This window comes from Zingiber officinale, chromosome 5B (assembly GCF_018446385.1).
Source record: "Zingiber officinale cultivar Zhangliang chromosome 5B, Zo_v1.1, whole genome shotgun sequence".
Lineage (NCBI taxonomy): Eukaryota > Viridiplantae > Streptophyta > Magnoliopsida > Zingiberales > Zingiberaceae > Zingiber > Zingiber officinale.
In genome coordinates this window covers 110,319,029-110,337,258 of record NC_055995.1, presented here as the reverse complement: position 1 = coordinate 110,337,258, position 18,230 = coordinate 110,319,029, and the positions used below count along the sequence as shown (strand labels likewise).

The 18,230-nt window shown below is 34.2% G+C and overlaps 1 protein-coding gene across 1 annotated transcript; it reads left to right on the top strand.

Moving 5' to 3' along the window:
* The first annotated feature begins 1,822 nt into the window (after window positions 1–1,822).
* Window positions 1,823–17,780, top strand: LOC121985340 (single-stranded DNA-binding protein, mitochondrial-like). Its single transcript, XM_042538727.1, has 7 exons — window positions 1,823–2,000; window positions 2,197–2,291; window positions 14,053–14,210; window positions 14,336–14,544; window positions 14,695–14,795; window positions 17,240–17,330; window positions 17,593–17,780. Exons 2-6 carry the CDS (start codon window positions 2,216–2,218, stop codon window positions 17,281–17,283), a joined length of 588 nt encoding a protein of 195 aa, XP_042394661.1. The 5' UTR covers window positions 1,823–2,000; window positions 2,197–2,215; the 3' UTR covers window positions 17,284–17,330; window positions 17,593–17,780.
* Window positions 17,781–18,230: the final 450 nt, after the last annotated feature.

Below are 18,230 nucleotides of genomic sequence, written 5' to 3'. Positions count from 1 at the left end.
GGTGTCCCATTAATAAAGGCAATTTTATTTTTGGCATTCAGAGCTATTCACATTGCGCAACTTCATTATCCATGATTATTTTCATTGAGTGATTTAGATACACCAACACTAAATCAGGATGTTCAAAATGGTGCAAGGTAAGATGATCTGATTGGTTGTTCTTTGAACTTTATTCTCCCATTGCCGTCAAAGTATGCAATTTTCAAGATTTTTAATGCTCTAATACATGAAAAATTCAATAGCAAAAGAAAGAGGATGATTTTTTTTTGTATATATTATTCACATTGAAGACAATTAAAAATATATGTACACAAGTATAATAATCAAAATCTATTTTAAAGATGGAAAAGAAAAATTCTGTGGCAATTGATTCTCTCAATTCCTAATTGATGTAATTGATTTTGTAAAAAGCAAACAAATAAATGTAGATCACTACAGAAATAAAACAAATAATAAGAAAATATTATAATAACTTTTTATATATAATAGTGCTTGTCGAAGTCAATCATGTGGAGTCTTAATAAGGCATTTCATTCTCAAGTAAATGAACTTAAATTTTACCTATGTTCTTCTATTGATATTTTTTTTTTTAAAAAAAAACTATGATAACTTACACATATTAGACAGATGGAAGAAAAATACATCTACATATCTATTTTAACTGTTATTGCTCATGAAATGTTAACAATATCTATAATAGTATCAAAGTTTTATTTTAGTGTAGGTAACACATTCTTAGACAAGAAGAGTGCTTGAAGGATGGGTTAGATATAAAGGAGTGTGAGATCAAGGTGAAATTCAACATCAATCTCTAGACTTTGATCATGACAAAATCAATATATGCGATACAATAGGACAAAGTCAAGCTTAACTTTCACTCAATTCCTTGGTATGATACTTATTAAGTAAAAGTAAGTTGATCCTAATCCTTTCAAAGGAAAGTACATAGACAAGCTAAGTAAAAAACTAAAAAAAAAATTGAATAATTAATATATATATATATATATATATATATATATATATATAAATTTTGAGACCATATTATGCATGATGTATAAAATTTAAATTATATTATATTATTTATATATTATTAAAATCAAATTAAATATAAATTATAATATTATAAGTAATAAAATAATTATCCCCTTAATTCTTTAAAATGCATTGACCTCGGACCGTGATCAATTACCACCTCTAAATTGAAACGTCATATATTGCATTGGTTCGATCCAGTCTTGATCACAGTTCGAAACTAATAATTTATTATATATTATATAAGTCAAATGGTGTCTATAAATCTAATGAATAAAAAAATAAAATAAAATCGTGACCAATTAAGAAAGTTAAACGAATTAATAAATTTAATGATTTAAAGATGGAATAATTTTACATTAGAAAATTTAGGAGAAAGCGGTTAAAAAGTTTACTTTAATAGAAAGCGGAACACTCCCAATTCCACATTTATATAGAATGACACTATTAATATTATTAAAATATTATAAATATTATTTAAATGAGAGATTTTATTGTAAAAATTTAAATTAATTAAAAAATTTATTTTTTTTAAAGAAAATATAGACGAATCGTGGTCCGATTAAACCGGCGGTTCCGATTGAATCGACGATTCAATTGGCTAATTCGCCTGTTAAATTTAACTCGGACCCAAAATCAATCCATCCGTGCTGATTACGCATCCAACCCATATGGATCCGATCCATTGAATCGGGTCAATAGATAATTAGCCCGTTGACTCGATCACAATCGGATCCGGCCCGAGGGCAGACCTAGTTTGATCGAAACATATCAAATCTCTCAAAAGCCCTAAATCCCACAGATTTCCCTCCCCTCTGACCCACAGCGGAAGCATGCGCAGCTCCAAAAACGATCTGGCGTGAAGTTCTCCTCCCCCAATCGGCAACGAATCTGCGGGCTGCTCCTTGAGTGACGAATTGAACCAGAGGCGTTCCTCCCTCCTGCTTTGCAGTTCTGTCACACGCTAGGTATCATCTCCTGTGCTTCTCAGTCAAGCCGCAACCATGTTGCATTTCACTGGAGTTTTGTTGACATTATGTGACTAAGTGCTGGCTGATGATTAGTCTTCTATGCTGCTTTATGCTTTTCAATGATTCAGTGTCATGTGTAAGTTTTTTTTTTTTTTTTTTAACTGTGATGTTTATTCACTCATGTGTTCACCAGGTTTTATTTTAGCTCAAGTATGAAGCTACGTTTGTTAAGGGGGAGAGTTCTTGAGCATTTGAAGGGAAGTTTTGCACAGCCGAGATTTCCACTAGGTTAGATACGCTATCGAAGGTCTTCTTTGTCGTTTATATTTTTCTACTAATTGTGTTATTGACTTTTTACTGTTCAGATTAAATTTTGGCAGTTGATTGATTTTAGACTTTAGTCAATTGGCCAGCCGACGAATAAGAAAATGTGGTTGACTAATCGACAATTAGTTGACTGATGTGTTGCATTCGGTTGACTGATCACAATAGGTATAAGTAGGAACTCTACAGTTTTAGTTAACTTTATTAAGAAATTTTGTTCCTCTCCTAACCCAACTCGTGTGGAAAATTTTCTTAAGCCCTTCTTTTTACCAGATCATCAATCTAATCCCAAGTTAAAACCTTTTGGAGCCTAATTAAGGAGTTACATTAAAATTCATTTTTATGTCATTTTACTTATGATCATGGCTAATCTTGGTTTTGTTTCGTGTTTTTGGTTTATGCCCATGCTTCATTCCTAATGTTCATGCATCATTCATTGTGTTCATACATCTTATGCATATTTGTAGACAAAGAAGTCAAAAATGCCGAGTTGGTGGATTTGGCGAGGGTTTGTCTTATAAGACTAGTTCCTCATAGTTATGGTTTAAAATTTTGTACTGTGTTGGGAGAAACGAGCGAAATTTGTTATTCCTGCCTCCATGACCCCACAGAAGGCCGCGGAAGCCACCACAATCCCGCAGCCTCCGGACCCCGTAGGAGGCCACAAAAGCCATCACAATCCCATGGCGAACTCCCGTGGAGGTTGCGACGACCTCCTACAGGGTCATGGAGGCTACGACTACCTATCACGGAGGCCTCGACAATCTCCCACGGCGACTTATCATGGATGTCGCGATGATCTCATGTGGGTTCACGGAGGTTGTCGTGACCTCACGTGGGGTTGCAGGTGCGAGATTTAGCTTAACATTTAATAATTAAACTTATAGTAATAATTTCAATAAACTCCTAGATATAATAGGGATAATCTAAACAGATCCTAATAAAATTATCGCATTAACTTTATATATATATTATTTATTTTAATTTTGAAAATATATAATAATAATTTATTTATTTATCATATAAGAGTGCCTTGATCCCATATATATATATATATATATATATATATATATATATATATAATATTTTTTTTAATTAATTTTTTAATATTTAGATTATTTTAATTAATATATTTTATATTTAAAAATATCAAATCATATTGACATTGCATTATACGGTACCGAAATCGTATCGTTTCGTTCATAAGTCGAAACTTTGATACGACTCGAGATTTTAAACTATGCTCACACCTAAGCACAAATTCTAGATTTTCTTTTGTAGAATACTAGAGATTTGACAATTGAGTGTAGGGCTCTAAATGAACTAAGCTGAGTTAGTCAAAATTTGTATACTAGCAAGCTTTTTTGATAAGGTAACTAAGCAAAATTAAGCCTAAAATGAACCGAGCTATTGAAATGGTTCAAGCTTGGGTTTGAGTTTTGCTTGCGTTTGGTTTGTTTAGATCTTATGGTGCTCTTTATTCGAGTTTATTTGATTTTTTGAAACTTTTATATTTTTAAGCTTGTTTGGTTGGTTAGTGAGGCTTATATCACAAGTTGTTTGTTCATTTTGAGACCTTGTTTGTTATTATTATGCCCAAATGTAACCAACATTGTAGATTTCTATATGTTGCATAAAATAATCTATTGTACTCATGACAATGTGGATCTCTACAAAGAGTTCTATAACAATTTGTAGTTGACAAACATTTGAGGAACATATTTAGATAATTGACTTTGTATTTTCTCTTATTATACTTAAAGAGTTTCTAGAGGGTAGGGAGTTAGATAGCACATTTGTGTGTTTTCCCAATTTTGGTGAGAAACTTGAGCTATTTGGAGTCGCTGCTAACTCCTTGTATAGCTACTATTTCCATGGGCACATACCCCCACCTACCTATATTTTTTCTGTAGTAGATTTATCTGCTTCAAACAACATATTATATAAAGTCGTTATTGGATTTCTTCTTCCTAATATCACAACGGGTCAAGCCAAGATTAGGCATCCTTATCTTTTTATAATGTATGCTTTAAGTCCATCATCTATTACTCCTTCCCACTCATAGGAAAGTATATATGTTGTTCGATATCATCATTACAATATTCATACTGTTTAGAGGAATTAACGCCTCTTGGGGGATTCTTCAGTCGTTGTCCCTGACTATGGCTAAATCGGAGCTAGGCATCACTCTTTAATAGGCGATCCCGTCTAGAAGTTGCGATAGATGGAAGGCCAGTGAGATGGCGTTGGCGTTGTCTAGCTCGAAGAACTCCAATGAACACCTTACTGTGAAGTCCAAACAATTCCCTGCAATCGATCCACAGAAAAAAGGGGGAAAGGGATCGTTAGCAGGTGAGCTAGGGGAGGGGGTACCTGACGCAGCCACTCCGACGATCAAGTCAAATAGTGATGATGGCGCAAGAACAACAAGAGCAGCAAGTAGCAAAAGTGTAGGAAAAATGAGTAGCTAGAGACACGTGTGACAAAATTTGATGAAATGGCTGAATGCCATTTTCTTTGATGATCTTTTCTTTAAATAAGAATTGTTGTTCAAGAAATTTTTGACAAGAAATTTTTTACAGCAATTATACTAATTACTGTTAATCTACGTCAGGTAAGAATATATACAATAATTATTGCTAATCTATTTTAGGTAAGAATATATACAGCTAATACACAAATTATGGTAAATTATATTTTGAAATCTCAGCCATAATTGCTATCATAATTTTAGCAATTGATGACCCACAACCTCTGCTATTGATATCCCTTCTCAAATTGATGTTGGATGATCAGAAAGCATCAATTTGGTAACCAGTAAATGATGTTGTCGTGAGAGAGCCTTAGTAAATATGTTGAATAGTGGTGATAGGAGGTAAAGAAATGACATGGGCATCATATGCTTCACGAATAGAGTGACAATCCACTTCTACGTGTTTGGTGAGCTCGTGAAACACTGGGTTAATTGTAATTTGGATAGCACTAATATTATTCGCATGAAGCGGAGTAGGTTCCATTGAGGAAATCCAAGCTCACCCAACAGTCCTCGAAGCCAAACAATCTCAGAACATGCAGAGGATTTAGCACGATATTGATGATTTCGACACCCAATCTTGCTTCTTGCTTTTCCAAGAGACAAGCGAGTTGTCAATGAACATGCACCAACCACTAATGGAACGTCGAGTATTAGAACAATTAGCCCAGTCAGCATCACTATATACAACCAAATGAATAGGAGAATCCATAGGAAAGAAAAGACCTCTTGTAGAAGTGCCTTTCAAATAGCGAACAATGCGACGAACAAAAGCCAAGTGAAGGTGTCGAGGGGCTTGCATAAATTAGCTAACTTGTTGAACAACAAAAGAAATGTCAGGTCGAGTAATAGTTAAATAATTCAAGTTCCCCATTAAACGTCTATATAAGGAGGGATCAGGAAGAAAATCACCCTCATCATAACGATATTTAACATTCACCTCTAAGGGAGTATTAACAGATCGACCATCTCGAAGACCAACCAATGTAATTATCTCCTGAATGTATTTATGTTGATTTAAGAAAATACCAGCGGCTGTAGAGTTCACTTCAAGGGATAAAAAATAGCGTAAAGGACCCAAGTCCTTCATATGAAAGAGCTTTGAAGGAGTTGTTGAAACTGAGAAATCAATTCAGAGCCCATCCCTGTAATAATGATATCATCAATATACACTAGGAGCAAAACAATTCCTTTAGCAGTCTTGTAAAGAAACAAAGAGGAATCATATTGACTGTGGACAAAAGAGAAGCAAATAAGCATGGATCAAAACTTATCAAACCAAGCACGCGGAGCTTGTTTGAAACCATAGAGTGACTTTTTTAGTTTACAAACATAGAAGAGGGTGTAGAAAATAATTTTAGTGGAGTCATATAAATTGCTTCCTTAAGATCCCCATGTAAAAAGGCATTCTTAACATCCATCTGTGGTAATGACTAGCCCTTAGAAACAGCAATAGCTAGAACAAGTTGCACTGTCGTCATTTTTGCTACTGGTGCAAATGTCTCCTCATAATCAACTCCATACTCTTGTCGATTTCCGAGTGCTACAAACCTTGCTTTGTATTGATTAAATGAGCCATCATATCTCATCTTAATAGAATATACCCATTTACAACCAATGGGTTTAATACTAGTGGGACAAGGAACAATATTCCAAGTATGGTTCTCTCGAAAAGCTTGAAGTTCCTCTTGCATAGCTTTCTCCCAACATACATGTTTAGCGATCTGAGAGTAAGAGGTAGGAACTATAATATCAGCTAAAATAGTAGAAAAATCATACCTATCAGGAGGACGACTGATACGATTAGATCTTCGAGGAGCCACTGAAATGGGCACTGGATCAGGGTTAGGAAGGATTTGCGATGATGGGGGTTGTTGTCGCTGATAGACAAAACTAGATTTAAAATGCTCAATGGAAGGAGATATATCATCAAAGCTAGGAAGAATACCATTTGAAGGGAGATCTTGCTGCTAAAAATAGTACTCATGTTCAAAGAAAATCACATTTCTAGAAACACGCAGTTGATTAGTGGTAGCATCATAACACAGAAATCCTTTGTGAGTAATGCTATATCTCATAATTGCACACCTTACTGATTGAGCTATAAGCTTTTGACATTTATTTGAAGGTAAGTGAACCAAGCAAACACATCCAAAAGTGTGTAGCATACGATAATTAGGCTGCAAACCAAAAAGACGGGAATACCGAGAATAAAAATTCAATTGTTGAGAAGGTAGCCGATTAATCAGATAAACTACAATCGACAGAGCTTCCACCCAAAATCTAGGCGGAACTGATGTCTCTAAGAGTAAAGTGCGAACCATATCCAGCAAGCGACGGTTCTTCCGTTCAACCACTCCATTCTGTTGAGGGGTATAAGGTCATGATCATTGAGATATAATGCCTTTCTGTTGTATGAAAGCTTGGAAATCATGTGACATACTCATCACCACAAAAATTTTGAAAGCAGTTAACATTTCAGCTTTAGTACGCAAAAAATATATCTATGTGAAACGACTATAGTCATCAATGAATGTCACGAAATATTTATACTGCGCATGTGAAATGATAGGAGTAACACCCCAAACATCACTATGTATAATCTCACAACATGTATTAGCGTACAATAGGTAAGAAAAGGTAACACTTTCTCTTTCCTAGTTTACAAACAGAGCAATCAAGAGATAAACTATTAGAAGAACATTAATTTTTGTTGCCAAGAAAACCATGCTTCATCAAATGAGACAATATCACATTTGGATGGTCCAATCGTTTATGCCAAACGTCAGCTTTATTTTCAATAATAATAGAAGCCAAAGTCAAAGTTCTAGGAATAGTAAATTGCAATAGAAATAATCTGCCACTTTTGGCCGCCTCGCGATCACCTTCCTTGACCTCTGATCCTGCACGAGACAACCACAACGAGAGAAATTTACATCACAGTTATTATCCACCAACTGCCCAACAGAAATTAAACTAGTAGACAATCCAGGCGAGACAAATACATGACGAAAGGAAGGTCCAATATCACCAATGGTTGTAATTGGAAGATTACTATCATTAGCAATTTGAATATTTTGTTTATCAGTATACTTCTGAAGATTATGTAGGACATTGCTTGATAATGTGTCCATTTTGTTTACAATAATTGCAGAACTTCTTACCACAATTACAGGCAATATGCCTAAACTCTTTGCAACTATAGCACTGCATTTGTCCCTGTTCTTGGTTCTTCCCTTAGCAGCATAAGCAACATTAACAATCCCAGATATCTCCTTGGATAAACCTAGAACAGCTTGTGTAGCCATTCTTTGTTCTTCAGGTAACAATTCTCCAAGACATATATCCAAGGAAGGGACAGGATTTCTATTCAGTAATCCAATCCGTGTAACTTCAAATTCTGGCCTCAGTTTCATCAAAACTGATCGCGTCTACTATCTTCATGAATTGCTTGAAGGCTGGCTAAGGCTCTTTAGTTACCTTTGAATAGATAATACCAGAATATTCGCTCCATAGATTAATAAATCTAGAATAATACTGCTCAATAGGGAGATGCCCTTCACTAAAGTTACCAATCTCAAGTTCTAGTTGAAATTTTCTTGTAGTGTTATCTTGATGATATATGCGTTGCAGATAATCTCACATCTCCTTAGCTGTACTAAAGAAACGTAAATTGTTCACCATATGAGGCTCAATAGAACCTAAAATCCAAGAGATGATTCGAGCATCCTTTGCCTCCCATTGACTAAGTTCTGTACCTTCTTTAGGAGCAGGAGCTGACCCATTAATGTGATTCCAAAGCTCCTTCCCTTTTAGAAACATTCTGAATTGAAATTCCCATGCTGCATAATTCTTTTCATAAACTTGATAGTCAAAGTCTATGTAGACATTCTTTCAAGAAAATTGTACATTCTTCAGAATAAAATGAAATCCCAGAGCCAAAGTTGTTGATAAAAAATTAAGCAACCCAAAAAAAATGAAAGCAAACCAGAAAACTCTGTAAAACAAAAACAAAAGAAACCGACAAAGATTCGAAGATTCAGTTATTAATTTCAGAACTTGGTTATGATACTATGACAAAATTTAATGAAATGACTAAATGTCATTTTCTTTGATGATCTTTACTTTAAATAAACATTGTTGTACAACCTATATTTGAGACAAAAAAATATTTATAGCAATTACTCTAATTACTGCTAATCTACTTTAGGTAAGAATAGATACAGTAATCTGTTTTAGGTAAGAATATATACAGCTAATACACAAATTATGATAAATTAGATCTTGAAATCTTAGTCATAATTGTTGCCATAATTTTACCAATTGATGGCCCATAACCTCTGCCATTGATAGCGCGCGTACTTGTGTCAACATAGAGGGACCCCCTTATATAATGCCTCTCACAATCTCCACATTAATGAGGCATTATCTTGCAATAAGTCAGGCTGTCACATCGGTATACTTGTCATATCAATCATACAAGTATGGTCAAGGCGTATTGCGCATGCTAGTATCTATACGCAGATACATCCCTTGACAAATCAATATGCTGCATTAATGGCAAAAGGTGGGTTTTTGGGGCCGCCAGGTTTTCGAGGAAACCATTGGGCTTGTTTGTCTAGAAAATGGATCTGAAGATGAGCCCCTTTTAAAAGAGGGATTTTGTCTTTATGTGGCCTTAATGTACTGTATGTGAATCAAGAGGACCAGAGGCACGTGGCTATTTTGGTTGGACCATATTTGTTTTTCCTACTACTTTGTCTGATCGGCAAAGCCGATCGGGAGACTAGGGAGCAGAGTCCCGAGTGGATCGGGTCCGAGCCGAGAGTGGGGCTCAACTTGGCTTGCTTACTATGTGATCTGCATTGTCCAATCGGCAGAGCCGATCGGGAGACTAAGGAGTAGAGTCCAGAGTGTATCCGATCTAAACCGGGAGTGGGGCCCACCTTGGCTTGCTTACTATGTGATCTGCATTGTTCGATTAGCAAAGCCGATTGGGAGACTAGGGAGCAAAGTCCCGAGTGGATCTGGTTCGATCCAGGAATAAGGCCCACCTTGACTTGCTTACTTTGTGAACTACATTGTTCGATCGACTCTGTCGATCGGGAGGGAGAAGAGCAAAGTCCTGGAAGACCGATCGAAAGGTGTTTGTGAGGCAAGTCTTTGACTTTTGACTTTATCATCTTTGTCGACCGGCTAACCCATGAGCCCTAACCAACTCCCATTTGCCGTATCAGTAGGCATGACCATTGATTATCGATCATTATCTGAAAGTAAGGGTGATAGTTAGCCGAAGAGGATGATAATGAGGATGAAGGTGAAAAGGCAACTCATAAGCCACCTCCACCATCAAGACTACATAATGTGTCCGCTAGATTGGCATGCATTCAGGGGATACTAGATCTTCAGACTACCAAATTTAATGAGTTTTGACAGTAGGCAGGATGAGATATACAATATGCTGAGTTAGAAGATAGGACAATACCCATGTGAGGATTAAAAAAGAGGAGTCCAATGGTGGTTTAGGTTGATGCTTGATGATTTGTTATGCATGACAAATTTGACTTATTAAGTATGATGAACCGTGACATTCATTTTTGGCTTATATGCTAGTTAGGAAATTTTACTTTTTTTTTTATCTATGCCATCATATAACCAACTTTATGATCTCCCTCTAATATATTTTATGTTTGTTTGATATTTATTTTGTAGATTTAATGGTTTACAAAATAGAAGAAGTTATTTTTGAAATATATTTTTCCTTGATAGATATTAACAAATTATAGATGTGTGTAAAATTTTGACAATTTTTTACAATCGTATAATTTCTAATGAATTTTCATAGTTTGGCTGCACGATTTTTAGAAATTCAATTGAATCAGAAACTCATTTGAGCGTCTATAGTGACAGTCAATTGATTGATCAACTTAAGTGGCTGTCATTGTATTCACTATTCAGTCAATTGCCTTGAACATAAACAACAAGATTTATTCTTTTTTCATATATTTCTCTAACCTTGATTTAAGTTAATGCGGTAAAATAATGACTCTTGAAGGATTCACGATCATTGGTCTTGTTCATGGAAGTTATATTTGACGATCTTAAATGGGAGAAGCGCCCTAAAACATGGAGCTAACATTAAGGGGAGGTTTTAAACTTTTGATGGTATTGTATATTTTATTATCGGTTTTAACTAGGTTTTTTAAATATGCCAAATGGGGGGATGAGAAAATAGAGTTGCATTTTTTATTTAAAAAATGGAGAGAATTGTTAAAAAGGCATCCTCCTAGTTTTAGGGGAAGTTTTGAGTTGGGTTGGCTTTGATGTGGTTGGCTAATTGACTTGTCTACTAATTTGGACTTATTTGGTTACATATATCTCAAGTGTGTAGGTGTAGATAGAGGTGAACAAAAACTCGGTTAAACTGAACAAATTGACTGAATTTTAAAATTCGGTTTGGTTTACTCGAAAATTCAGTTTCTCTTAAAAAAAAAATCAGTTAATTCGGTTCGGTTTGGTTTTACAATTTCTTATCGAGTTAAACCAAATAGACCAATTAACCGAATTTTTGGACCAAATCAAATTCTTAGACCCTATTTTTTTAAGATTGAAATTGATTTTTATTAAAAAAACTGTTTTTTTTTTTCAAAAAATTAGGTTAATTTAGTTTTCGACTAAATTAATCGATATTTTATCGGTTCATTTTGCTCGATTTAAAAAAAAAAAACGATCGGTCCAGTTTGTTTAAAAAAATCGGTTTAGTTCGGTTAATTTGGTTTGGTTTGGTTTTAACCGAATACTCACCCTTAGTTGTAGAATCTTGAAATTAACTTTTGCAGTTTGGTCGATTTGGCAAATGAAAGTCCAAGAGGCAAAGTCTTGGCAAACATGAGGTTTTGGTAGTGAGCTCTTGGAAGTTGAAGTGTCGATAGGTCAAGTAAGATTGGATGCTCAGTAGGTGAAGTCCTGGTAGGATAAGGAGAACTAGATGTTTAGCAAGTGAAGTGTTGGTAGATCAAGGAAGACCGGATGCTTGACAATAATTTCTAAAGGTGGAGCCTTGGTAGATGGAAGTCCCAAAGATGGATCTCCTAGCAAGTTCGACAAATGTCAAAGATAATATTGGCTCAGTTAACCCGAATTGATTGAGTAGAGATTGAAGGTTGGAGGCGTAGTTAATATTGGTTCAGTTAACTAGGGAGGTCTCAAGGGATGGAGTAGGATTGACTTGAAGAAATGTGTGATGAGAGTTCAAGAGAATGCTATTTTGGTTTTATATAAAAGTTTTCTACTTTGGCACAAACTTAACTAGGGAACATGGTTTCTAGGTTGAAGGCGACAAGATTGCTAGAGGTCAAGGGAGAGTAGGTGACTAATATATATGTTCAGCCGACAAGTTACTCGTGTTGACAATGTGGTCAATCGACGACATGTTGCTTGTAGAAGTGAAAAGGTTTTTGTTTTGGCCTCACTCACCATAGTCAATTGCTGAGTTGACTTGATTGGTATATTTGAATTCGACCATAAATGATCGTTTGACTTTATCTCTATAACATAAGCTTATTAGAGGGGATATGAGTCAACTAGAGGAATTGGAGTCGATTTATGCCATGTCAACAATCGCAAAGTAAAAGGATATCAAGATGTCGAATATTGACACAAAATAATCGACTAATGATACAGTCAGAATTCAAGGGAATTGGTCATGAGTTCATTTGGTTTAGTTGATTGATGTTATAGAATAGTCAATTGATGACAGTTAGAAGAAGAATCTATTAATATCCAAGTAAATTGGTCATGATCCAATGAAATAGCAACCTCAAGAACAAGTTGGTCGTGTGGAAGTTTGGTCCAGACTAGTCGATAGAATGCAGTTGAGTCGATTGAAGTAGGAACAATTGACTAATGGTAGAGATTGAGTCAAGTGGATGGAGTAAAGGTGAGCAATGATCATTACAAATAGAGTTTTGAGAATAGTGGATCAATCGACTAATAAAGTTGAATCAGTTGATTGTTGATCATCATTCATGTTCCCACTCTGTAAATATTAAGCAAAGGCATTTCGAACAACGTCGAACACAACTATTTCGAATGACTATTGATTTGATTGTGTCCATTTGCTCATATTATGCTATATGACATTAAGATTATATATATTATTTTTTCTTATATTCCATTCTTAGCTATAAAACAGAAAAAAGTTTGCATAGTTTCTCCACTTTGGAAAGGAGATAGGATGTGGACTAGGAGCTTGGACACTGTCAAATCATGTAAATACTCTTGTTGGCATCGTTTTATTTTTCCACACTTACATCTTTGGTCTAGTAACACTGTTTTTAAAGGTCTTTGCATTTGTAAGAGCGATCTCAATTTTTTTTTACTTTCAAGAATCGTTTTTTAACCACTTTCTAGATGCTATACAATCTCAAAACTGAGGTGTCAGGTGTTGCTCCTGTTGCCTAGGTGTTAGGTGGTTGGCCGATTGCCTATTGCCTATTTCCCAGAATCACATTGATTCCTTGAGATGAACCATGTTGTCTTTGTTAGTGTTGACAAAGGAGGTATTTTATATTTGTTTTGCAAACTATTGGTTGCCAATATCTTAAATGATAGGGATTGAAATAAAAAAAATAGGTAAACTATGAGAAACTAAATGAAATTTACTCCTCTTAGTAACTTTTATGCTCTACTTGGAAGAAAATGGTAAGATCACTTTATGAAGGACCTATAATAAGAAATTTTGCACTTTTTTCCAAGTAGAATATTAGTATTCTATAGTTACCAAAAAGGATAAGATTAAAATGATAATAATATTCAAGAGGAGCTAGGTGTAGTCTCAATAACGATAAAATGAGATAAAATAGATCAAGATGATATTTAGATGTTTAAAGACAATTGGTACATTCTGTAGTCAAAAAGATAAATCTAGTAGTAGAGTGGAAGGCTCTATTAGTCAATTAATTCTATTAGTCAATTAATTCAAACACTTTAAGTGGTAGTGAAACCATAGATTATATTAGTCAATTAATTTGAACATTACATGTTATATAGATTGTATAAAGCTTGATAGATGGATATAGTCAACCCTAAATAGTTTGGTAAACATCACATGATGATGATGCCGATGATTATTTCCAAGAAGAAATATTGTCTTATCTTTTTTGTGTAAAGATTTTTTTTTCATATTTACAGGTCATTGGCGAGGTTCCCAAGCATGTTTCTCAACTATATCATTAAATGATGGTGAGGATAATAATGAAATTGAGGATAATGATTTTGTTGAAGGTAAAATATTAGAACCACAAGGTGTAGACCCCGAAAAGGGTGGAAACTTCAGAGGTGTGCACAAGGTATAGTAACTAATTTTATTTTATAGTTTTGATGTATTTTTATCACAAGTATAATTCATCCTTACAGTCCTATTTTTTATTTTATATTTTTTGAAATCCACATTAATATAGGTTTCTTCATTTAGGCAATTATTTGTGGCAAAATTGGTCAGGCTCCTATACAGAAGATATTAAGGAATGGGAAGACCGTTACAATATTTACTGTTGGAACAGGAGGTATGTATGACCAGAGAATTAGCGGAAAAGAACATTTGCCTAGACCTGCTCAGTGGCATCGAATTTCTGTTCACAATGAGCACCTCGAGGCTTATTCTGTTCAACAGTTAGCAAAGAAGTATATCATCTTTTCTTTTCTTTTCTTTAACAATGTTAGTATTTTTTGTTACTACTTTTTAGTAGTAGTTTCTTTTTTCATCACAGTCAACATTGTCACGTTAGTAGTTAGCCTTACTATGGAGTATCTATGTTTTATGCTTCATTTCAGCTCCTCTGTCTTTGTTGAGGGCGACATTGAGACTAGAGTATACAATGACAGCATCACTGGGCAGGTGAAAAATGTTCCCGAAATCTGTGTGCGCCGTGATGGTATGTATTAATGCATATGGAAACCCTCTCAATTTGCCTTTTCAAGTATCAAAGTTATCACTCGTTTTGCTTTATTCTGTTAGTGTGGAAACTTATTGAACAATTGTTTGTGTGAATGATTGTATAGAATGCAGGTTTGTATTCACTACACTATGGGACAATGTTTATAGTATAAATTTTTCCGGTTTTATGCGCACTGGAATATTAGATGAAATTAAGCTGTGACAAATTCATTCTCTTCTTAGTTTACAATGATATTCATGTGGGTAAGGATTTAGGAGTCCCTAAAAAGTTCTGACAATCTATTAAAATTCAATATACCATATACCAGATATCATTACATGTAATAGTTGCAAAACCTACTGCTTAGTGGTAGAACAACTAATGAGGGTTGGAAGCAACAACATGCAAAGTCGGGAGAGTCCATAAAACAATAGGTGTACTAGGGGATTTTTTTATTTGGAAAAAAATATAAGGTAGGATGATTTTGGATTTTGCTACATCTTATGATCCTTGATACTTATTTTAAGATGAGTATATGATTAGTGGTGATAATCATAGGCAATTAGATTTTTTTTCCTTACTAGAAAGATAGCTGGAATTGCATGCAAAAATTGTAAGTAATACTTCAGGATGTTTCAACCCCCACCAACTAATATGTTAAATATAGGTCTAAGAAAATATTGTTTTGGAAGGACTAGATAGTGCACTTTTAAAAACGATAATTTGATTTTTGAAAGAAAAAAATGGAAAAAGGAAGTTTGGAATGAAGAATTTGTTAAATATTTATGTGAACTCAATGACAAATAAGATCAAGAATATTACAATATTTTTTATAGGGCCTAAAGCTAGAGGTGCAAAATAAAGAGAGTTGGTGGTGGTGTGAAGTACTAAAAACTATTAGTTTAAAGAAAACACCTATTAAAGATTGGTAAAATTGTATAAATTAAAATATATTGCATCAAAATGTGAAATCGTTACCTTAGCGGCCTTTCAGGTGGCCCTACACACTCTAGAAGCGGATAATCACGAGGGGCATTTGCCCTAGTGTAGTGGCCCTTTGCATGGGGGAGGTTAGACATCTGCGAGATATTTTTACATCCGCTGGAAATTGACCTCAAGACCTATTGCATCAACACCCATAACTGCGCTAACCCGTGGGGGTATAAATTAAAATATATTGAATAGGTGCAAAGTAGTTATCGAGGCAAAAAGAAAAAATATTGTAACCCTAACTCTAGGAACCATGAATTAGGAGAAATATACTTATCAGATTGCTAAAGCTATAGAAAATGTAAAGATTTTATTTTAGAAATTTAGATGCATAAAAATGGAAATTGAAAGATATTTGTGGACAGTAACACTATTAAAGGAAAATGGGAAAAAATATTTTGATAAATTATATAATGAGTACTTTATTAAAAAAAAAGTGTAGGCCTATGTGATCTTTCTATTGAAAATTGGAAGGTATACTTATTGCTTGAGTTACCGAGTGAAACTTTTAGAATTAAGGAGATTGGAGAATGGAAGAAAAGTTAGTACCTATTTATAAAAATAAAAGTGATGTAGAATTTTGTTCTGATTATATAGGCTGTAGTTGAGTCATGAAATCTTGAAAAGGAGAATAGAGATTGACAAATATTTATGAGAATAAATTTTTCTCTAATTCCAAAAGATTAAGTATAGATGCTAAATATTTAACAAGAAAACTAATGAAAACAATATAGAGTAAAGGAGAAAACATTTCATATAATTTTTATTGGTTTGAAAATAGCTTGTATAGTCCCAGACAATTATGGTGGGTTTTACAGATTCTTAAAGTGAAAAAAAGAGAGAGTAAAAAAAAAACTTACTTAACTGACAGAGGGAAAGTGAAAAACAAAAAAAACTTTACTTGAGTGGGTTGATTGGGAGAATGAGATCTGGGAGGGATCCCTTGATCTTTCTTTTTCACCAAAATTGATCCATGTAAAATCAGACAGATTAAAAATGGAAAAAGTGGAACACCATCTTTCCTTTTCTCTTACCTCCCCATAAAAATAGATAAAACCTAAACATGCTTCTGCCTTCCTCTTCCTATCTCCATCCTCTTCAATCTCTCCCTCACGTATAGTCTTAATTCTGGAACTTTTTAATCCCACCATTTGTAGCTGAGAATGCGAGGTCGAATCACAGGGATGTCGGGGCATAAATCTCCGGACCCTGTGTACCTCACCCCACTCATCACTTGTCCTCTCGGCTATCGTGATTTATCTCCCTCGTGATGGCCTTGGGTTGGGTGCGGCGGGGGCGAGCAATTTCGCCTATTGCAGTTACTTCTGGAACTTTTTGTTTCTTTCCAGGAAACCATTATTCTCTATTTAACTTCACTTTTGACATGCACATTTTTGTCTATGTTTTTTTTTTATGGATTAACTAACTGTTGTGATTCACTTTGTTTGTAGGAAAGGTTCGCTTGATCAACCCTGGTGATAATACTTGCCAATAAATCATATGAAGGATTACGTATGTTTATCTGTACTTTTGCTTTATTTGGTAAGTTACTTTTGTGCTTTTTTATGTTTGCCATTCTAAATTCTCTGGCATGTGAAATAAGTCAAGAGGCAAAGTTAATTATCTCGTGCAAACAACTGAACACTTGGAACATGCAATTCCTAATCAGCAATGTCAAAAATTATTAGTGTCACTGTAATATTTCATTAATCAAATATTTGTTATTCTTCTAGAATTGACTAAGAAAGATTGTATATCTATCTCTTGTCATATCTTATTTCACAAATTCATCGTTTGGTTTCAGGGGATGGTTTGTTCTGAATGATTGGATCATGGTGCGCCATGCTTGCTGGAAGCCTCAGGCGAAGTTTCTCTTTCTAATCAATACTCTTTAATTGATGATCATCAAATTTTATTGCTTTTGAATTGGTGTATGCAAATATGTTTTGGATCCCGATATGAGAAATTTTCTTTGAATAGGCTTCATATTTATTTCGTGCCTTTAAGGAAATGCTTTTTTTTAAAAAATTAAAATAAAGTTATTAAAATTTAGAGCAATGATAGATACAAGGAAAAAATCTAAGGAAATATTTAAGGATAGAGATATAAATTCGTGATTTAGCATTTTATTTTTGTGTGGGTCTTATCATTTTATATGTCTATTTTTGAATATTTTTTTGAGATTTTTTTTTTTTCTGAACCTATCATTTTTCTAAAATTTAATATTATATATTTATTAGCGTAAAATTGAAAGATTGTTCATTTTCAATAAAAATTGCCAAAGCAACGTTTCTTTTTTATTTTATTATCAAAGACATTTTTGGATGCTTTGTCCGGTGTGGTCTTCCAAATCAGTCTAACATGTGCCTCGAATCAAAGATACGGATGAACAAATTTATGTAATAATTTTAATTGTGATTTTGTGTAAAATTACTGTATACA

What these genes read in the sequence shown, in the direction of transcription:
- LOC121985340 (XM_042538727.1), top strand. Translation starts at nt 2,216, where the DNA reads ATGAAGCTACGTTTGTTAAGGGGGAGAGTTCTTGAGCATTTGAAGGGA. An exon ending in ACTTCAGAGGTGTGCACAAG is followed by an intron (nt 14,211 to 14,335) that starts GTATAGTAACTA and finishes TTCTTCATTTAG; the next exon opens with GCAATTATTTGTGGCAAAAT. An exon ending in AATCTGTGTGCGCCGTGATG is followed by an intron (nt 14,796 to 17,239) that starts GTATGTATTAAT and finishes CTTTGTTTGTAG; the next exon opens with GAAAGGTTCGCTTGATCAAC.